The sequence below is a fragment of the Hemiscyllium ocellatum genome, chromosome 12 (assembly GCF_020745735.1).
Source record: "Hemiscyllium ocellatum isolate sHemOce1 chromosome 12, sHemOce1.pat.X.cur, whole genome shotgun sequence".
In the NCBI taxonomy this organism is placed as follows: domain Eukaryota; kingdom Metazoa; phylum Chordata; class Chondrichthyes; order Orectolobiformes; family Hemiscylliidae; genus Hemiscyllium; species Hemiscyllium ocellatum.
Genome location: NC_083412.1, coordinates 10,003,183 through 10,026,662, shown reverse-complemented (window position 1 = coordinate 10,026,662; position 23,480 = coordinate 10,003,183). Strand labels below are relative to the sequence as shown.

The 23,480-nt window shown below is 43.5% G+C and overlaps 1 protein-coding gene across 2 annotated transcripts; it reads right to left on the bottom strand.

Moving 5' to 3' along the window:
* Nucleotides 1-203: 203 nt before the first annotated feature.
* LOC132820928 (NACHT, LRR and PYD domains-containing protein 3-like) lies at nt 204-22,425 on the bottom strand. Of its 2 annotated transcripts, XM_060833300.1 has the most exons (8): nt 22,257-22,425; nt 22,094-22,159; nt 9,919-11,710; nt 8,676-8,762; nt 8,324-8,494; nt 7,970-8,140; nt 7,645-7,812; nt 204-5,518 (listed from the first exon to the last, which is right to left on the bottom strand). In XM_060833300.1, the coding sequence occupies exons 1-8, from the start codon at nt 22,360-22,362 to the stop codon at nt 5,431-5,433; spliced, it is 2,649 nt and encodes an 882-aa protein (XP_060689283.1). In that variant the 5' UTR covers nt 22,363-22,425; the 3' UTR covers nt 204-5,430. The 2 variants fall into 2 exon arrangements, with proteins under 2 accessions (XP_060689283.1, XP_060689284.1); XM_060833301.1 differs by lacking the exon at nt 22,094-22,159.
* Nucleotides 22,426-23,480: the final 1,055 nt, after the last annotated feature.

Here is a 23,480-nt window from a genome sequence, read left to right as displayed (position 1 = left end):
GCTGCTACATGGCCATACAGGAACATCAGCTCCATAAACACTTATGAGGGAGAAAGTGAGGACTGCAGATGCTGGAGATCAGAGTCAAAAAGTGGGATACTGGAAAAGCACAGCTGGTCAGGCAGCATCTGAGGAGCAGGAGAATTGACGTTTTGAGCATAAGCCTTTCATCAGGAATGTGATGAAGAGCTTATTCTTGATGAAGAGCTCATGCCCGAAATGTCGACTCTCCTGCTCCTCGGATACTGCCTGACCTACTCTGCTTTTCCAGTACCATGCTTTTTGATCATAAACATTTATGCTCAGTGAGATCTTCTGATGATTAGTTTGTGCAGTCCTGCAGAAAACATAAAGAGGCAATCTTTGCATTTATTGAACTGGGTATCAGTCATGAGCTAGGATAGTGAAATAAATAAATGGCCAATATTGAAACCAAAAGTGTTCTTCCTGTGAAAATTCCTCCATTTTCGAAAGTGCTTGGTTAAGAGCAATCATTTGATGTATTTATTTGCATATGGTAATGCCAATGTTTACAAGGGTGTTGCCAGGGTTGGAGGATTTGAGCGAGAGAGAGAGGTTGAACAGGCTGGGGCTGTTTTCCCTGGAGTGTCGGAGGCTGAGGGGTGACCTTATGGAGGTTTACAAAATTATGAGGGGCATGGATAGTAGACCTGAGGTCGGGGGGTCCAGAACTAGAGGGCACAGGTTTAGGTTGAGAGAGGAAATATATAAAAGAGACCTAAGGGGAAACCTTTTCATGCAGAGGGTGGTACGTGTATGGAATGAGCTGCCAGAGGAAGTGGTGGAGGCTGGTACAATTGCAACATTTAAGAGGCATTTGGATGGGTATATGAATAGGAAGGGTTTGGAGGGATATGGGCCAGGTGCTGGCAGGTGTGACTAGATTGGGTTGTGATATCTGGTCGGCATGGACGGGTTGGACCGAAGGGTCTGTTTCCATGCTGTACATCTCTATGATTTTATGACTCAATGTTACAATGTTTTAAGATTAATACAACAATCCACAATCAAGTATGTTATGAATAATGCTCAGAGAATGAAACAAATATTTGGCTCAATATTGGCCATTAATGAGATCAGTAATGTTTGTGTAACGAATGGTCACTGACAGAAGACAATTCTTTTCCTTCAAGTATATCAATGTTGTTGTCTTGGACATTCACACATTACCTTGTATTGCAATGCAGAATGGCATTACCAAAACAGACAAAATGAGGCAAGGAAGGGGTGGTAGGGTGAACAAACCTTGGATGACAAGAAATCTGGAATATCTAGTCAAGAGGAAGAAGGAAGCTCACTTAAGGTTGAGAAGGCAAGGATCAGACACAGCTCCGGAGGGTTACAAGGCAGCCAGGAAGGAACTGAAGAATGGACATAGGGGAACAAGAAAGGAGCATGAAAATGGTTTAGCAGGGAGAATTAAGGAAAGCCCCAAGGCAATCTACACTTATGTGAGGAACAAGAGGATGACCAGAGTGAGGGTAGGACCAATCAGGGCCAGGAGAGGGAACTTCTGTCTGGAGGCGGAGGAGGTAGGGAAGGTCCTTAGTGAATACTTTGCTTCAGTACTGACGAGTGAGAGGGGCTTTGATTTGTGAGGACAGCGTGAAACAGGCTGACATGCTCAAACAGGCTGTTGTTAAGGAGGTGAAGGCGCTGGAAATTTTGAAAAACATGAGGATAGATAAGTCCCTGTGCCAGCTTGGGAAATATCCTAGGTTACTACAGGAAGTGAGGGAAGAGATTGCTGCACCTTTGGCGATGATGTTTGCATCCTCACTGTCCACTGGAGTAGTACCAAATGTTTGGACAGTGGCAGAAGTTATTCCTTTGTTTAAGAAAGGGAACAAGGGTAGTCCTAGGAATTATAGACCAGTCAGTCTTACGTCGGTGGTGGGCAAATTATTGGAGAGGATTCTGAGAGACATGATTTATGATTATTTGGAAAAGATAGTCAGCATGACTTTGTTAGTGGGGCAGGTCATGCCTCACAAACCTTACTGAATTCTTTGAGGATGTTACAAAACACATTGATGAGGGTGGAGCAGTGGATATGGTGTATATGGATTTTAGCAAGGTATTTGATAAGTTCCCCATGGTAGGCTCATTCTGAAAGTAAGGAGACATGGGATATCTCTGCTCTTTGTGATTTTAATAAATGACTTGGATGAGGAAGTGGAAGGGTGGGTGAGTAAGTTTGCTGATGACACAAAGGTTGGTGGAGTTGTGGATAGTGTGGAGGGCTGCTGCAGATTGCAATGGGACATTGACAAGATGCAGAGCTGGGCTGGAAAGTGGCAGGTGAAGTTCAACTAGAAAAGTGTGAAGTGATTCATTTTGGAAGGTTGAATCTGAATGCAGATTACAGGGTTAAAGGCAGGATTCTTGGCAGTGTGGAGGAACAGAGGGATCTTGGAGTCCTATGTCTATATATTCCTCAAAGTTGCCACCCAAGTTGAGAGAGTTGTTAAGAAGGCATTTGGTGTGTTGGCTTTCATTAGCAGGGTGATTGAGTTTAAGACTGGTGAGGTAATGTTGCAGCTCTATAAAGCCCTGGTTAGGCCACACTTGGAATATTGTGTTCAGTTCTGGTCACTGCATTATAGGAAGAATGTGGAAGCTTCAGAGAGGATGCAGAGATTTACCAGGATGCTGCCTGGACTGGAGGGCATGTCTTATGAAGAAAGGTTAAGGGAACGAGGGCTTTTCTCATTGGAGTGAAGAAGGATGAGAGGTGACTTAATAGAGGTGTACAAGATGAGAGGCATAGATAGAATGGATAGTCAGAGACTTTATCCAAGGGTGGAAATGGCTATCATGAGGTGGCATAATTTTATGGTGATTAGAGGAAGGTTTCGGGGAGATGTCTGAGGTAGGTTCTTTGCATAGAGAGTGGTGGCTGTGCAGAATGCACTGCCAACAGTGGTAGCAGGGTCAGGTATATTAGGGAAATTTAGGCAACTCTTGGATTGGCACATGGATGAGAGAAAGTAGGTTAGTTTGATCTTAGAGTAGGATAAAATAAACAAAGAACAAAGAAAATTTACAGTCCAGGAACAGGCCCTTCGGCCCTCCAAGCCTGAGCTGATCCAAATCTACTGTCTAAACCTGTCACCCAATTCCTAAGCATCTATATCCCTCTGCTCCCCACCTACTCATGCATCTGTCCAGACATATCTTAAATTAATCTACTGTGTCTGCCTAAACTACCTCTGCTGGCAACGCGTTCCAGACATGCAATACCCTCTGTGTGAAATACTTGCCACATGTATCCCCCTTAAACTTTCCACCTCTCACCTTGAAAGCGTGACCTCTCATTATTGAATCCCTCACCCTGGGAAAAAGCTTATCTCTATCTACCCTGTCTAGACCCTTCATGATTTTGTAGACCTCAATCAGGTCCCCCCTCAATCTCCTTTTATCTGATGAAAACAATGCCAACCGACTCAACCTCTCTTCATAGCTAGCAACTTCCATACGAGACAATATGCTCGTAAACCTTCTCTGCACCCTCTCCAAAGCGTCCACATCCTTTTGGTAATGAGGTGACCAGAACTGTACACAGTATTCTAAATGCGGCTGAACCAATGTCTTGTACAATCTTAACATGACTTGCCAGCTCTAATACTCAATACCCCGTCCAATGAAGGCAAGCATAATATATGCCTTCTTGACCACTCTATCCACCTGTGCAGCAACATTCAGGGCACAATGGACTGCACTCCCAGATCTCTCTGCTCATCAACTTTTCCCCAGGCTCTTTTGTTCACTGTATAATTCGTTCTAGAGCTAGACTTCCCAAAATGCATCACCTCACATTTGTCTGGATTGAAATCCATCTGCCACTTTTCTGCCCAACTCTCTAGTCTAACTATATCCTCCTGTATTCTCTGACAGTCCCTTATGCTTTCTGCTACTCCACCAATATTTGTGTCATCTGCAAACTTGCTGATCATACCAACAGTTCCCTCTTCCAGATCATTTATGTATATTACAAACAACAGTGGCCCCAACACTGATCCCTGTGGAACACCCACTGGTCACCTTTCTCCATTTCGAGAAACTCCCTTCAACTACTACTCTCTGTCTCCTGTTGCTCAACCAGTTTTTTACCCACCTAGCTTGAACACCCTGCACACCATGTGACTTTACTTTCTTCATTAGTCTACCATGGGGAACCTTATCAAATGCCTTACTAAAGTCCATGACATCAACAGCCCTTCCTTCATCTATCAACTTGGTCACTGACTCAAAAAATTCTATTAAGTTGGAAAGGCACGATCTCCCCCGCACAAAACCATGTTGACTATCACTGATAAGCCCATTCTTTTAAAAATATAAATAGATCCTATCCCTCAGTACCCTCTCTAGCAACTTCCCTACCACCAAAGCCAGGCTCACTGGTCTGTAGTTACCCGGAATATCCCTACTACCCTTCTTGTACAGGGAGACAACATGAGCAACCTTCCAGTCCTCCGGCACCTCACCTGTATTTAAAGATATCTGTCAGGGCCCCAGCTATTTCCTCTCTTGCCTCCCTCAGCAACCTGGGATAGATCCCAGCCGGTCCGAGGGATTTGTCCACCTTAATAACCTCTAGCCTACCCAACACATCTTCCCTACTTATGCCAACGTGATCCAGACTAATCAAACTTCTATCTCTAATCTCAACATTGATCATGTCCCTGTCCTCAGTGAACACTGATGCAAAGTAATCATTTAGAATCTCACCCATTCTCTCAGGTTTGACACACAGCCTTCCTTCATTATCCTTTAGTGGACCAATCCTTTCTCTAGTTACCCACTTACTTCTTAGATAAGAATAAAAAGCTTTGGGATTCTCCTTAATTCTGCTCACTAAAGCTATTTCATGACCCCTTTTAGCCTGCTTGATTCCTCGTTTAAGACTGGTCTTACTCTCCTGATATTCCTCCAGGGCCCGTTCTGTTCTTAGCTGCCTAGACCTTATGTATGCTTCCCTTTTCCTCTTGGCTAGTCGTACAATTTCCTCTGTCATCCACGGTTCATGAATCTTGCCTTTCCTGTCCTCTGCCTTCGAGGGGACATACCTATCCTGCACTATCTTTGAAAGTCTCCCACATATCAAATATAAACTTCCCTTCAAATTGCTGTGTCCAATCCACATTTCCCAGCTCCTGCCGAATTTTGATATTCTTGGCCTTGGCCCAGTTTAATACTCTTCTCTTAGGACCACTCTCATCTTTGTCTACGAGTATTCTAAAACTTGCAGAATTGTGGCCAACACAACATCGAGGGTCGAAGGGCCTGTACTGTGCTGTACTGTTCAATGTTCTATGACACAAACAGTATGCATACGGTCAGAAAAAAAATTCTGCTGTGGTCATTAAATCTTTAACCATTAGCAATATGTCTCAAATAATAAACTCATCACATTTCCACTCTGAAGCCACCTCTGGATTCCTGCAGTAAGTGCAGCTGTTCCTTTCCACTGGCAGTAAATGAATTCTCTCCAATCCTAGTTGCACAGAAAATGAACAGAATGCACAAAATGTAAATGCTAGAGAGTTAACATTTCAATGACAAACAGAAACAAATAACACACACGCAATGCCAGCATTTCATTCATATTTGTTGTGATTAGCTAGGGTTGCATTTCACATATCACTGAAATCACAACTCAAGAACAGATGTAAGGCTGAGACAACGTCCACAACAAACAGTCATTGGACAACAGTCAGTATGACAAAAGGGGTTATGGTCAGTCATGGCCTTAAACTGATCACATAGAAAGAGATGAGGAACATGGGGAGAAAGTCCAGCTTGAGGAAGCAAGTTTAGTCTTTACAATAACACTTAAATATGCCGAAACAAAGAAGGGGATTGAAGATGAAATTATGCACTTGCAACATTCCAAAAATATCAAGGCAGGAAAGGGCTGAAATGTCTGTAATAAATATTGATGAAGTCGTGAGACATATGTAATAGATACAGAAACAGGAGGAGGATGTTTATTTCCGTAAGCCTGTTAGACCATGAGGCAAAAGTGAGGACTGTAGATGCTAGAGATCAGAGTCAAGATTAGAGTGGTGCTGGAAAAGCACAGCAGGTCTGGCAGCATCTGAGGAGCAGGATTTTCCTGGAGCAGGAGCAAATTATGAAAACATAAACGAATCGAGGAATTGGCAAATTGGGAATTGGGAATTTGCTCAAAAGAAGATGGAGGGAAAGTTGCATGGAACTGGACCTGCTGAGCTTTTCCAGCACCACACTCTCAACGTATGCTGGCTCTCAGTTTAAATCACCACCAGTTGTCTCTCTCTAATGGGAGAGCAGCCCTATCATCAGGAAATGACAATGCTGACAACTTGATGTTCATCACTTCTCTCTTGTCAGTTTTACTCGTTAACTTTGCAAGATAATTCTTCCATTTTGTCAGGCAGCATTTAATACAAAATTGTGCTAACTGCTCAATCATTTTTTGATATTTAAATCATTTTGTTAACATGGATGTTAATGACGATTTGGTCTATAGTCTCCATTTTTCTCTGTCACTTGTTAAATGGTTGTGTTATCATTGTTATCTCCCAATCCTTACAAAGTTCTCAAGGAGGTGAAACTTTCTGGAAAATCAAACTATTTATACACCATCTCTACATCCATAACTTTTTAGGCCACTGGGGATTTGTCTGGTCCAGGGATTGGTTCATGCTGAGACCCATTAAATTTTCCAGTCTGTATCTTCACGAAGCTCATATCTTCATGGTTTCCTGAATGCAAATGTGTGTTCTACTCCTTTTTGTTGACTCCACTTGGATGATGTTTTCAGTGAGGCTTTAAGAAAACTATATGTGTTGAAGTTCACATGTTGGGCCTTCAGACATTCAGCATTCTTTGTGGTTCAGTATATGTCTTGGCATCGATTTATGATCTACATTAAATTTATCTCCAGAACTGATTCATTGTTGGTCATCAAACAGAAAATGAGCAGTATGGAAAGAACAGATATTGTAAAGACATTGGAAATATTTAATTTGACAAATCTCATGGCCACGAATATAAGAGAGTTGCCAGTAAGTACAGTTGGATATTCAGCTGAAATTATCTTCCCAAATAATGCACAGAATGGGGACACGGTGGCTCAGTGGACAGCACTGCAGTCGGGCAGAGCCAGGGATCAGGATTCGATTCATCCACCTTCTCCCCATGTCTGTAAGGTTTCTGCTGGGTGCTCCGGTCTCCTCCTATAGTCCAATGAGGTGCAGGTTAGGTGGATTGGCCATGCTAAATGGTGTCTAGGGATGTGTAGATTAGATGTGTTAGCCATTGGAAAGGGGGCTTGGTCTGGGTGGGATGCTCTTCAGAGGGTTGGTGTAGAGTTGTTGGGCCGAGTGACCTATTTTGACATGGTGGGTATTCTATAAACAATTAGAAAGAATGGGGAATCTTCTCCCAGCAGAAAATAATTGCGATGGAAACCTGAGCGGTCATTGTGAGGAGTTTATAAGGGAGGACTCCCCTGGTAGTGTTCAATGAAGTTGGAGGTTCATATGGAACATAAATGTTGATATAACTGGTTGGATCAAATAATGTGTTCCTATTGTAAGTCATGGAATTACATTGAAAAGAAAAAGCAGCACTCACCAGATACGCTGCAGACTCTTACAGTTCAGTGTGAGGTGGCTGACAGCAGGAATGGATTGGTCAGTTAGGGAGTTCGACCACAGCGACAAAACTGTCAGTGACTGGCTTGTACTGAGAGCAGAACTGAGCGCCTCAATAGATGAATCTGTGAGTGCATTATTATCTAATCTGAAGAGAGACATCAAGAAACAGAAAGTAATGGCAATGATCTGTGTACATGGATCAATGTTTATTCACAATTCTCTAGCTAATAATAATGCCAGGGAACAGCTTGACAAGTAGTAATTGAAAATAGGAATAACATTAGACTAAGACTGTTAATTACCTCAACTCCTGTATTTTACAGTCTGGCTTTCTCAAACTCTCAGACAGCAATATTACCCCTGAGTCTCCAAGCTTATTGTTGTTCAGGTTCAGCGCTGTGAGGGAGCTGTTTGTATTCAGAGCAGAGGTGAGATCTTCGACACAACAATCTGTGAGCTCATTGTCATTCAGACTAGGGTCAGCCAGAAAGGAAAAAAGAAACAGAGAGCAATGAATAAAAACATGGTTATTCACGCAAACAATACTCCTCTTCAAAATCCAGAAATCAGAGCCTGTCAGCCCATTTTGTTTACAGTTTACTCAGCTCAAATTGTATTCGGGACATCTCATGATGATGAATCACTCTGGTACTCACGACAGTTTCTGTATTTCACAGTCCAAGTTCTTCAGTGCCACAGATAAGTGTTTAACTCCAGAGGATCCCAGTTTATTATAACCCAAGTACAGGTCCTTCAGTGATCGGTTTATGCTGAGAACAGAGTTGAGATCCTCAATAGAAGAAGCTGTGAGGTCATTGTCAGCTAACCTGAGAACATAGTGACAGGGACAGTTAGTGTGGTTCATCAGGACTTATGTAGCAGACAAGCAATGATGAGCATCATTATAATTATAGTAAGTACAAGTTGAACTATCGCTGATAATAATAATGATTTACAATGGTGGAAATCAGTTATTATTCTGTTGATCATGCACAGTCTTGTACTCACCCGAGTGCCTCAATTTGACACTTTGGGTGCTTCAGGACCAAGCACAGTAAATGCATTCCTGAGTCACCGAGATCATTTCCCTCCAACCTTCAAATAAACACAAAGGGGATAGAAATGTGCTGAAACATATCTCAGACATACTGGTTGTTTTCAATTCTCTCTAACAATTGTTATAAAAACTATAAAATAATAAAAGATTGATAAACCAGTTTTGCTGTCTTTGCCAATGAAACCGGGCTATTTCTAGTTTGAGGAGTACATGATATAGTTTGAACCACTGACAGTCTGCAAGTTAGGAGCACCATCAGGGTGAGAACCACATTGTCATTTCGATGATTGCTTTCACCATGGGAGTCTGATGCGAGTGGACTTGCTCCTCCTCTCAGCCAATAAAATCACAGCTTTATGCATGTGTATTTTGTACATCATGTCAATCTGAAAAATACTTTCAAATGCTGCATAATTTGAAACAAAGTAAGTGGATGTCACACAATCTGTTTGATTAAAAGAATAATGTATGATTTGTATATAATCTGAAAGCACTGAAACACTACACAGAGTGGAGGCGATTTCACTTTGAATTAAACTCACTGATTTCAGTCTGGTTAATCAATTATTTTGATTATTTATTTTTTTAAATTCTGCATTGGCCACATGACATGGGTCCTTCTCATTTATATTCTCTTCGGATTGACTAGGGTGTTTCTCGGATAGCTGACAGTGCAGCCAGACCACATTACTTCGTGTGCTGATTTGGGAATACTTTACGAATGCAGCTAAGCAAAATGAAACTTTTTTTTATGAACCAAGAAAGATTTCCCACAGGCAGGAAAAATCAAGTCTCACTCAATGTTACATGTAGCAAATCAAACTGAATATTAGCCATGAAGCTACACTTTTTAGCTTCATTAACCATTTATATCTGGTCAATATGACATTTTTTTTCTAATTTTAGGTCCTTGTCCACAATACATCTCATATGTTTTTCGTTTTTCTCCCTTTTGACAATTTCTATTTTCTAAATCTTTTTTACATAATCAATTGTTGCCATCCTTGAACTTTGTTCATTGAACACTTGCTCTGGCAAAACCTCTGATTTTATTTGCTTTCTTGGTATGATGCCTTGATATTTGATTAACACTAGTACATTTGGATTTTCTAATTCTTTTCCATGGTGTATGTTTATGTAACTAATGAAATAAAAACTGATTTAACAACTTGACTCCTGGAAGTCATGAGTTACCTCAACACTTGGCATTTGTGCAGTGAAGGTTCCAGCCTCTGAAGTCCTTCAGACTGAATGAAACAGTTCCGCAGATCGAGCTGTTTTATTGTATAACAAAGTCCAATGGCGTGAGACAAGACAGCGCAGTCAATTGGGCTCAGTGGCAAGGCTTTCTGTGAGTCTGAATCCCCAAATTGAAGTCTTTCCACAGACCCCAATGTAGTCTGTGCCAGGGCTTTATTCTGGGACTCAAACAAATAGTACAAAGTATTCAGAAGATTCCTTTTCCCACTTTTGCTTCCAGTGTTACCGACCTGGCTTTCAACCTTCTGCTGCACCCAGTCAATCACTTGGCAGGCTGTTTGATGAAGAAATGGACCCACCAGCTCCTCCAAGGGCCAAGCTACCTGTGGGGAGGACAAACCAGCAATGAAACGGAGAAATATCTCAAATCTGCCATCCTCCTTGCTGTGAACATCATTGAGCAATTTCTGGATGTCCTCAAGATCGGGAGTCAGGAACTTTGCGAGTGCAGCGACAAACTCTTGTATGGTGAGATGGAGGAATGTGTAGACCACACTCCGGGCAGAATCACTCCTCTCAAAAATTTCCAACATGAAGCCAGACAGGAACTGCGAAGGCTGAAGATCATATTTGATCAGATCCTCATTTCTGAAGACAATCTGTTTCTCAAAGACACCTCTCAATGCCATCTCACCAATCTTCAGCAACACATCGCGGGGGTTTTCAATCTCTCGGCCATGGTTTTTCAGTATGTTGTAAATGTAGTAGGAATATAGTTGGGTAATGGTCTTGGGGACTTGCTGCTGTTGCTTGCTTCCTTGTGTATAGAAGGGACCCAGTGAGAGACAGAGAATCCAGCAGTACGATGGGTTGTAGCACATGGTGTAAAGGATCTCGTTCTCTTCCACGTATTTGAAAACAGCTGCTGCCACCGTCTGATCTCCAAAGCACTTTTGGAAATACTCTTTCCGTTCTTCCCCAACAAATCCAAGTATCTCAGCCCACACACTGATGTCAGCTTTTTCCAATAATTGCAATTCACTTGGACGGGTGGTCAATAACACTGAACACCCTGGAAGCAGCATCTTCTGTATTAAACTGCTGACAATGTCAGACACTTTGCAGGGAATCTCTGGGTCCATGCATATTGACTGGGGTGTGGCATCTGACTGGCTGTCAGGAAATTCAATGCTATCCTTGAATTCATCTAAACCGTCAAATATAAACAGCAAACTGGCCGGATTTTTCCACAGATCTTCCAGACATTTCTCCAAATAAGGATAGAACAGCAGAATCATTTCTTTTAAAGTTGCTTTCCAGTTAATAACATTCAACTCACGGAATTTAAAACTAAAGACAAATTGAAAATGTGGGTAAATGTTCCCGCTGGCCCAGTCATAAACTATCTTTTGTAACAGTGTTGTCTTCCCAATTCCTGGGACTCCACTGACAACGACGGAACAACCTGAATGAATTTGTACAATCTGTCCCTTTCTAGTTTGGCGCTGATAGACTTCTTGTGCAAAGCCACTTCGGAACAATTGATCAATCCGGATTTTTTCCAGTTCCCTCCGAAGGTGCATCTCTCTCCATTCTTCATGATCCTTGCCACGTGCAATTAGTTCATGCTCCACCAGCTTCCGATGACGAACAGGAGAGATTATTGTCAGTTCAGTGTACCGTGCGTTCAACTGAGAAATCCTAACCTTCTCCTTGATTAGAATAGTGTTCAAATCAAGTGTTTCATTTCTCTGTCTCAGCATCTCCTTGTGTTGTTCCTGAGCATCTGCAACAAGGACGGGCATTTATGGGACCATTTGGACAGACGATAAATGACATCATAATTTAGTTAACATTTCAAATATGATTCACTGCAGAAAGTGAATGTGGTGTTGCTAATTTCTTTTTGTTGACCTGCCATCTTATTGGGTGAACATCCAAATTTAAATCAGGATTGTGGGTAATCGAAGAAGGAGGACAGAAAAGAACTGTGACAGTAAGACAGGCTCCTATTTTTGAGGCATTTTCAATGTTGGAGCTGATTTCTTCGAATTTTAGGAGCGGTAATTACTGCTTTATAAGCTATTGCACTGCTTTGGGGAAAAAAAGCGATCAAAACAACCAGGAAGAGAGACGAAGGCAGAGACCACATGGGGAATGAATAAAATGAGAAAGAATCTTATTCTATTGTCTGACCCAGCAGTGAATCTGCACAGCTGCTGCCTCTGCTGTTTGGACTCATTGGACATTGGAGTATGCCTAAGAAATAAGCTAATAAACAGTGAAATTCATGGCTAAATCTGTGTGGGGAGGTAACAGCAAGGGAGATGCTGGGTGCAATGTGTCACAAAGTCAAAAGAAAAAATTTTTTTCAATTTAGTGTGCAGCAATAGCTGTTAGTGGGCAGAGCAGCTGGAAAATGAGCTGTTCCAAAATAGATATAGGTAAGAATTAGCTATTAAATGGATACCTGAGTTTTGGTTGCTGTTTTGACAACAATTCAAATTTAACCAATTAATTGAAATTGTGCTCAGGATACCAAAACCCAATTGTGTTTGAATTGACAGTATTGACAACATCAGACCAATGAGAGAGTACAATGTTAGAATTTTAAAAATGAGGGTATTTTGAAAACAGGTCAGAGCAACTGCCACCTAAAGAAATAAACACCTTGCTCTCAAAGAACTCTCCGAAGGCACTATTTATCAAAGGTACCTTTTTCTGTAAAGCTCACACCCTCAATACCTTATGCCAACATGACACCAATTGTTAAAGTTCACTTGAGAATGTAACTTTTAAATTAGTTTTGTGATCTACATATGAAACAACTGAAACCAACATGGTCATTCTAACAGATGAGAGATTTAACAAACAAGGTCTTTTTCAATATATAATTTCAGGTACATCACACTGTAAACGTTTTGCTATAAATTCTGTGTCTTACTATCTTATACTCCACAATCAACTGATGAAATACTACTGCTTCCAATACTACTGCTTCCAATTAAACCTGTTGGACTATAACCCGGTGTTGCGTGATTTTTAACTTTTTCTGTAAAAGTAGTAAAAAGTAACAGGATGATCCATGGAGAAGACAGCAGAATTGGAAGGATGAAAATAAGCGACAGATTAAGAATATCGGAAGGAGGACAGCAGAGTGACTGCATGGACTTTGAGAGATTAGATTAGATTCCCTACAGTATGGAAACAGGCCCTTCAGCCCAACAAGTCCACACCAACCCTTAGAAGAGGAACCCACACAGACCCATTCCCTTACCCTATACTTACCCTGGGCTAATGCACCTATCACTCTGTGCAATTTAGCATGGCCAACTCACCCAACCTGCATATCTTTGGATTGTGGGAGGAAACTGGAGCACCCGGAGGAAACCCATTCAGACATGGAGAGAATGTGCAAACTCCACACTTCACCTTTGGTGGGAATCAAACCCGGGTTCCTGGTGCTGTGAGGCAGCAGTGCTAACTACTGAGCCACTGTGCTGCCCCTTGACTAATGTTGAGTTAATGTTAAATATTTGCGTTATTCGAGCAGCATTTTAATAGAGTTGAGGGTCAGACAGTAATTAGTTAAAAAAAAGGGGCGTGGATTTGTTTTTGGTTAGTGTTCACTGGTGGAATTAGGAAAATAAGTTGCTTTTTTTTCTTTAAACAGTGGAAATCGGGGGTTTTCTTTGACTCACTCTTTGAGCATATCACATTAGAGAAGGTATGGGGTTAGAACTAGAATTCCTAGAGTGTGGAAATAGACCCTTCAACCCAATAGGTCCACACTGACCCTCCAAAGAGTAACCCACACTGACCCATTCCACTACCCTATATTTAGGCCTAACTAATAAACTACATTATGGACAATTTAGCCTGGCAAATTCACCTCACCCACACGTCTTTGGACTGTGAGAGGAAACTGAAGCACGGATGGAACCCACACACTCATGGGAAGAATGTGCAAACCCCACACAGACAGTCACCCAGGAGGGGAATCGAACGCGGGTCCCTGGTGCTGTGAGGCAGCAGTGCTAACCACTGAGCCACTGTGCCACCCCAGGTACATTAGAATGTATGAAGGTGGATAAATCTCCTAGTCCTGACCAGATTTATCCAAGAACACTGCAAGAGGCTGAGGAAGAAATGGCGGGGGCCCTGGCTGGTATTTTTGCATCGTCATTAGCCACGGGTGAGGACCCGGAACACTGGAAGGCAGCAAATGTTATGCCCTTATTCAAGAAGGGCCGCAAAGAAAAAACCTGGGAAATGCAAACCAGTAAGCTTAGTATCTGTGGTGGGTAAGTTACTTGAGAAGATTCTGAGGGATAAGATACACATGCATTTGGAAAGTCAGGGTTTGATTAGGAGTAGTCAGCATGGCTTTGTGCATGGGAGATCATGCCTCACAAATTTGTTAGAACAAAGAACAAAGAACATTCCAGCACAGGAACAGGCCTCCGGCCCTCCAAGCCTGCGCTGATCCAAATCCTCTGTCTAAACCTGTTGTCTATTTTCGAAGGATCTGCATCCCTCTGCTCCCTGCCCATTCATCTATCTGTCTGGATACTTCTTACTCCAGGCACCCACCAGCTTCTGTGTGAATAATTTTCCATGTATATCTCCCCAAAACATTTCCCCTCTCATTTTGACTCCTAGTAATTGAGTCCTCCACTCTGGGAAAAATGTTTCTTGCTATCCACCCTGTCTACACCTCATGATTTTATAGATCTCAGTCAGGACCCCATAACCTCCTTCTTTCCAATGAAAATGATCCTAACCTTCTTAACCTCTTCTCATAGCTAGCACCCTCCATACCAGGCAACATCTTGATGAACTTACTCTTCACCCTCTCCAAAGCATCCACATCCTTTTGGTAATTTGGCGACCAGAACTGTACACAGCATTCCAAATGTGTCCGAGCCAAAGTCTTAGTCCTCATTTCCCGTTGTAACATTGGATATGTCTGGTCCAGCCCTGGGAACTTAACTATCTTGATGCTTCCCAGAATTCCCATCACATCCACATCCTTAATATCAAGCTGTTCAAGCTTATTTACCTGGTCCATGGTGTTCCCACTATTAACAAAGTCCCTTTCTCTGGTGAATACTGAAGCAAAAAACTTCATTTAGGGCCTCCCCTACCTCTTCAGACTCCAGGCACAAGTTCCCTCCTCTATCCCCGATTAGCCCTACCCTCTCTCTGATCATTCTGTTATGCCTCACGTAAGTGTAGAATGCCTTTGAGTTTTCCCTAATCCTTCCTACCAAGACTTTTTTGCTCCCCGCTCCTGGCTTTCCTCAGACCATTTTTGAGTTCATTCTTAGCTACCCTGCAATCCTCTCATGCTGTGCCATATCCTTGCTTCCTCAACCTTAAGTAAAAAGTGAGGTCTGCAGATGCTGGAGATCAGAGCTGAAAATGTGTTGCTGGTTAAAGCACAGCAGGTTAGGCAGCATCCAAGGAACAGGAAATTCGTCGTTTCGGGCCAGAGCCCTTCATCAGGAATTCCTCGACCTTAAGTAAGCTTCCTTCTTCCTGTTGGTGAGAAGCTTCTCTTCTCTTGTCATCCAAGGATCTTTCACCTTACCATTCCTTGTCTGTCTCAGTGGGACAAAGTTACCCAACACTCGCAACAAGTGCTCCTTAAACAGCCTTCACATTTCTGCTGTGCACTTCCCAATTTATACTCCACAGCTCCTGTCGAAGAGCAGCATAATTTCCTCTCCCCTAATTAAATACCTTCTCATGCTGTCTGCTCCTGTTCCTCTCCAGGCTATGGTAATGGTGAGGCCATTTTGGTCACTGTCACCGAAATGGTCTCCTACTGAGAGATCGGACACCTGGCCTGGCTCAGTGACTAGCACCAAATCCAATATGGCCTACCCCCTCGTCGGCCTATTGAGTCAGGAATCCCTCCTGGACACACCACAAAATCAGCTCCATCCGGACCATCTGTACTAAGAAGGTTCCAATCAATACTGGGGAAGTTGAAGTCACCCATAACAACAACTCTGTTACATCTGCACCTTTCTAAGTTCGGCTATCCAGTCTGTTCTTCCATCTCTCTGCTGCTATTGGTGGGGATGGGAGCAGGGATCTATTGAAAACACCCAATAAACTGACTGCTCCTTTCCAGTTACTGACCTGCACCCATACTGATTCAGTAGACAAATCCTCCTCAATGACAATCTCATTTTCTGCAGGAGTGATGTACTCTCTAACTAACAATACTACTCCCCCTCCTCTTTTACCCTCCTCCATGTTCTTTGTAAAACATCTAAACCCAGGAACATCCAGCGACCATTCCTACGCATGTGAAATCCATGTCTTGGTTATGGCCACATGATCATAGTTCCAAGTCCTGATCCATGCTCTAAGTTTATCACTTTTATTCCTGAGACTCCTTGCATTGAAACAGACACTTTTACACCACCCCTTTTTCCTATCAACTGTGTATCCTTCCTCTGCACTCTATTTCTGCCTGTTCAACAAATACTCTCTCCTCTGGTCTGGAGCTCTGATTCCCATTCCCCTGCTAAACTAGTTTAAACCTTCCCGAAGTGGTCTAGCAAATAACCCACCCAGGACATTGGTGCCCCTCCAGTTTAAGTGTAAACCGTCCTTCATGTATAGGTCCCACTTTCCCCAGAAGGTATCCCAATGACCCAAGTGAAGCCCTCCCTCCTGCACCAGACCTGTAGCCACGTTCTTAGCTGCACTCGCTCCCTGTTCCTCGCCTGACTAATACTTGGGACCGGTAATAATCCTGAGATTACTACATTGCTCGTCCTTCTTTTTAGCTTCCAACATAACTGCCCAAAATCACTTGTTAGATTCTCATCCCTTTTCCTGGCCATTCCATTGGTGCCAATGGGCACCACAACTTCTTGCTGCTCACCCTCCCCCTTCAGAACCCTGTTGACTCGATCAGAGACATCCTGGACCCTGGCACCTGTGAGGCAACATACCTTCCGGGAGTCCTGTTCACAATCACAGAATCTCCTGTCCTCTAACTATTGAGTCTCGTACCACTCGCGCTTTTATACTGTCCCACTTCCCTTCTGAGCCACAGAGCCAGGCTCAGTGCCAGAGAGATGGTCACAATGGCTTTCCATTGTAGGTCATCCACCTCAACAGTATCTAAACTGGTATACTTATTAATGAGGGGAATGGCCAAAGGGGCCTTTTAGATTAGATTCCAGATTTAAAAAGCAACAAAGAACCATGAAGCAAGAAATAAAGGAAGATAGATTATGAATGCAAACTAGCACAGAATATAAAAACAAGTAGAAAAGATTTAGGTTGGAAAAGGGTGGCTAAAGTGGATGTAGATCTCTTGCAGGATGAGAAAGGGGAATTAATATTGGCTGAAACGGCCGAGGTCTTGAATGACTATTTTGTGTCAGTCTTCACGCTGGAAGATGCGTCTAACTTGGAGAAAGTGTGGACTGCAGATGCTGGAGACCAGAGCTGAAAATGTGTTGCTGGAAAAGCGCAGCAGGTCAGGCAGCATCCAAGGAGCAGGAGAATCGGCATTTCGGACATGAGCCCTGAAAGAAGTCCTGAAGAAGGGCTCATGCCCGAAACGTCGATTCTCCTGCCCCTTGGATGCTGCCTGACCTGCTGCGCTTTTCCAGCAACACATTTTCAGATGTGTCTAACATGCCAAAGTATGATGTGAAGGAGGTGAGGACCTCAACTTAACGGTTATCACTAAAAGGGTAGTGTTGAGCAAATTTGAGACTCTAACGATAGATTAGTTCCCTGGTCCTGATGGAATACATCCCATTGTGCTGAAAGAAATGGCGGAAGTTAGAGGAGATGTGTTAGTGGTAATTTACCAAAATTCACTGGACTCCGGGCAGGTCCCAGCAGACTGGAAGACAGTGAATGTCACACCACAGTTTAAAAAAGGGTGCAGGCAAAAGGCAGTTATCAAAGGCCAATTAGCTCAACATCTGTAGCTGGGAATATGCCGAAAGCTATCATTAAAGAAGGAATAGTGAGACATCTGGATGGAAAGGGTTCCATCAGGCAGGCACAGCATGGATTCAGGAAGGGAAGGTCATGTTTGACAAACTTACTGGAGTGCTTTGAGGATGTAACAAGTGCGGTGGATGAAGGGGAGTAGGTGGATGTTGTATACTGGGATTTCCAGAAGGTGTTCGATAAGGTGCCACATAAAAGACTGATCCATAAGACAAGAATGTGTGGCGGTACAGGGAATGTCCTAGCATGGACAGAGGACTGGTTCACTAATAGTCAGGAAAGAATTGGGATAAATGTGTGTTTCTCTGGTTGGAGATCAGTGGTGAGTGGGGTGTCACAGGGGTCGGTGTTGGGCCCGTAGCTGTTCATGATATATATAAATGAATTGGAAGAGGAGACTCAGTGTAACATCCAAGTTTGTTGATGACACTAAATTGAGTGGAAAGGGAAACTATGCAGAGGATGTGAAGGGTCTGCAGAGAGATTTTGATAGGTTAAGAGAGTGGGCAAGGGTCTGGCTGATGGAGTACAATGCTAGTAAATGTGAGATTATCCACTTTGGAAATCAAAATAGTCGGTCAGAGTATTATTTAAATGGGGAAAGATTGCAATATAGTATTGTGCAGAGGGACTTCGGAGTGCAAACAGTAATATTGGCTTTCATTGCCAGTGGGATTGGTTTTAAGAGCAGGGAGGTGCTGCTGCAATTGTACAAGGTGTTGGTGAGGCTACACTTGGAGTATTATGCTCAGTTCTGGTCTCCTTAGCTGAGGAAGGATCTACTGGAGCGGCACAGTGGCTCATTGGTCAGCACTGCAGACCCGGGTTCAATGCCCACCTCAGGCGACTGTGTGGAGTTTGCACATTCTCCCTGTGTCTGTGTGGGTTTCCTCCGGGTGCTCCGGTTTCTTTCCACAATTCAAAGATGTGCAGGTTAGGTGGATTGGCCATGTTCAATCGCTCATAGCGTTAGGTGTATTAGTCAAGGGTAAATATAGGGTAGGGAAATGGGTCTGGGTGGGTGACTCTTCGGAGGGTCAGTGTGGACTTGTTGGTCTGAAGGGCATATTTCCATATTGTAAGGAATCTAATCTTTGGAAGCAGTGCAGAGGAGGTTCACCAGGTTGATTCCGGAGATGAGGGCTTATCCTGTGAGGAGCGGTAGAGCCTCCTGTGGAGGGAAACTGGTTGGATCGGCAGGAGACGAAGAAATGGAGGGCAAGGAGACCTTCGGCATGGCAGAAGGATGTGTACAGGGACTGGATCTCCATGGTGAAGATGAGGCGTTGGGGACCAGGAAAATGGAAGCCATGGAGGAGGTGGATGCATGGGTGGTATTCTGAATATAGTTGGGGAGTTCCTGGACTATGGGGGGGCAGGACAGTGTTGAGATATGCAGAGATAGGTTCGGTGGGGCAGGAGCAGGCTGAGACAATGGGTTGACGGGGTAGTCAGGTTTGTGGATTTTTGAGTTGGAGGTAGAAAGAGATGGTGCGGGGTTCCCGGACAATGAGGTTAGGGGCTGTGGATGGGAGATCCCCAGTGGTGATGAGATTGTGGATGGCCTTGGAGATGATGGTTTGGTGATGGGGGGGTGAGTTCGTGTTCAAGAGGCTGGTAAGAACTGGTGTCCAAACGTTGGCGCCTGGCTTCAGCAGTGTAGTGGTCAGTGTGCCAAACTACCACTGCACCCCACACCCACCCTTGTCTGCAGGTTTAATGGTGAGGTTGGGGCTGGGGTTGGAGCAGGGGGAGTGGAAGGCTGTGAGTTGCAAGGGTGAGAGGTTAGAGTGGGTGAGGGGGGTTGGACAGGTTGAGGCGGTCAATGTTGTGGCAGCAGTTGTAAATGAAGGGATTGAGGGTTGGTAATAGACCAGCATGGGGTGTCCATGTCAGTTAGAGGCAGGAGGGGGAGTCCTCAAAGGGTGGCACCGAGGCAGCCTTGCTCCAAACCAAAGGGGTAGCCATGGGCACCCGCATGGGCCCCAGCTATGCCTGCCTCTTCGTTGGGTATGTGGAACAGTCCATTTTTCTCTCCTAAAGTGATGACTGCATCGACACCACCTCATGCTCCCACCAGTATGTTGAATAGTTCATCAAATTCACTGACATCTTCCATTCCAACCTCAAGTTCCCCTGGATCATCGCAGACACCTCCCTCCACTTCGTGGACTACTCCATCTCCATTTCTGATGACAAACTCAACACAGACATCTGCTACAAACCCACTGACCCCCACAGCTACCTGGACTACACCTCCTCCCACCGTGCCTCCTGTAAAAACGCCATCCCTTACTCCCAATTCCTCTGCCTCCGCTGCATCTGTTCCCAGGAGGACCAGTTTCACTATAACGCATCCCAGATGGCCTCCTTCTTCAAAGACCGCAATTTCCCGTCCCACATGGTCAACGATGCCCTCCAGCTCATCTCCTCCATTTCCTATACTCCACCCTTGAACCCCACCCCTCCAATTGCAACAAAGATAGAATTCTTCTGGTCCTCATCTTCTACCCCACCAACCTCTGGATACATCCCATCATCTTCCTCCATTTCCGCCACCTACAAACAGACCCCACCACTAGGGATATATTTGCCTCTGCATTCCAGAGTGACCATTCCTTGCACGACTCCGTTGTTAGGTCCAACTTCCCCTGCCACTTCCAGAAGTGCAAAACCTGTGCTCACACCTCCTCCCTCACGTCTGTCTAAAGTCCCAAAACATCCTTCCAAATTCAATCTGCACTTTCTTACACGTCATCTACTGTCTCCATTGTTTCTGTGTGGTCTCCTCTACATTGTGGAGACAGCACGCCAACTTGCAGAATGTCTCAGAGAACATCACTGGGACACACACATCAAACAACCCCACCGCCCTGTGGCCGAACACTTTAACTCCCCCACCCACTCCTCCAAGGACATGCAGATCCTGGGCCTCCTCCATCACCTCTTCCATTACCACCCAACACCTGGAGGAAGAACGCTTCATCTTCTGCTTTGGGACGCTCCAACCACACAGGATCAATGTAGATTTTACCAGTTTCCTCAATTCCCCTCCCCTCACCTTATCCTAGATCCAACCCTCCAACTTAGCACCGTCCTTATGAACTGTCCTACCTGTCCATCTTCCTTTCCACCAATCTGCTCCACCCTCCTCTCCAACCTATCATCTTCACCTCCATCTCCATATACCTATTGCATTATTAGCTACCTTCCTCCAGCCCAACTCTCTTCCTATTTATCTTTCAACCCCCTTGGTCCACAAACTTAATTCCTGCTGAAGGGCTAATGCTCGAAATGTCGATTCTCCTGCTCCTTGGATGCTGCCTCACTGGCTGTGTTTTTCCAACACCACATTCTTTGACTCCTCATTCCAGATTGTCAGAACCTACAGTACCTTTTTTGTGTTCTTCAGTAGTTTTGAATTTGCATTTCACTCCCTGAACTGACTGTGGAATCAAATGAAAGTAGCAACTGTTGGTTTTTTAAAAATGTACAGAGAAGAGGAAAGACCTTGGAATAGGAGAAGTGATTTTCCGGATATTTTGAAGAACCAGGAAGAAAACAAATGGTGAATAGCATTTTTGTCTTGTATCACTGCACAATTTTCACAATTCATTTATCAAACTAACCCATTACATGAGAGAACGTCCAACCTGGAATACCAACAAGCCTCAACTCTTGGATTACCCAACATGCTGGTCTATTTTTGGCGATAAATATTAATCACAATGGTGGCCGTGTAATCACAATGTGACCAAGTTGACCAACCTTCGCACAGAATTCTACTTTTGAGACACACGATTGAAAATGAACACGAAACATAAAATTAGCTCAATTCTGTCACATAACACCTTGATGATTTCATAAGTGAGTAGCTGGATGGAATGAGTTGTAAGTTGCGTGTGAAGTGGAAACTGGATGTGATACTGCAAATAAATCAAATGGAATCATATTTTAGATCAATGTACAGTGCATCTTATATTCAAATTTGCTTAATCAAATGGAACTGACAACAAATTGGCATCAGGCAGGTGACAACAGGTTTCACCTTACTTGGTATCTTTGTCTGTTACAAAATTCCGTGTCTGGAAATGTGTAAGGAAGTGGTCAGCACCAAACCTTTCATCATACAAGCATGTCAAAAGGTGTGATTGGTTTCAATCTTTTGACCTACCCTTCAAGTGTCTGGGTATCTCTGAGATCTCTTCTGTGATGTTTGTATAATGTGCCACAGCAGCACCTGCTTGAAACAAATGTTTCCGTAAAATCAGATACAAGAATAATCCCAGCAGTGTGTATGATTCTAATTTGGATACAAGTGTGGAATTACACAGTACCGCTTTGCTCTATTTCTTCCAATATTTTGTCCAACTTCGGGACACCATTGCGCATTTTCACAAAAGATTTCCACATCACCCTTCGGGCTCCAGCTTCCTTCTCCATTACCAGGTTCAGAAGAAGTTCGGTGCTTTCTACTTTTTTCTCATCGTCTGCCAGTTCAGTAACTTTCTGGAAATAACAAGTAGCACCATATTTCATAAACTGTGAATATTCAATAACCGTGTTATTTCAGTTTGTCAAATGAATCAAATGGATAACAGACGATGAAATTACCCTACACAGTGCAATTTTCAGCATTAGCTAAAAATCATTAGAAAGAGGGGCTTAGAGTTATGAATGTTGTTTAATGTTCACTTTGAGTGTTAAAAGAATAAATTGATACTATTTTCTTTAAATAGTGAAATTTGGGAGTTCTCTATACTTGGACAGATTATTAGATTACTTACAGTGTGGAAACAGGCCCTTCGGCCCAACAAGTCCACATCGACACGCAACCCACCCATTCCCCTACATTTACTCCACACTACGTGGCAATTTAGCATGGCCAATTCACCTGACCTGCACATCTTTGGTCTGTGGGACGAAACCCACACAGACACGGGGAGAATGTGCAAACTCCACACAGTCAGTCACCTGAGTCAGGAATTGAACCCGGGTCTCTGGCGCTGTGAGGCAGCAGCGCTAACCACTGTGCCACCCCATCAAGTTACATTTCAGGATTTTAGCATGCTAAAACTTTTTGGGGACAGGTGGTAACATACTGCTAAAGTTACTGAGCTACTAAACTGGAGGCTAATGTAAAGGCATGAAGTTGTATTATTGTTATATGGTGAAAGTGGATTTCAATAACACAAAAGAGGTCAGGTATTAACTGACAGCATTCTGAAAATATGATCACAGTTGAATGTTGTAATAAAAGACTGGCTCATTAATGTCCTTTAGGGATGGAAACTAAACCTGCCAGTTTTACTTGTTGTTGTTGACATTTGTCTCCACATTCACAGGAATGTGTTTGGCCATTACACCCTCTGGATGGCAGTGGTAAGAACAGTGAAAAATGGTCAATAAATGCTGACGATAGCATGCATACACAGTCCATGAATGAATTAACAATAACACCTGACAGCAGATAAAAGTTCCAACACTCTGTTCTAAGCGATGTGTGGCTCCCAGAGCAATAGTATTCTTTCAAGCACAGTCACAGAGTTATAGACTTACAG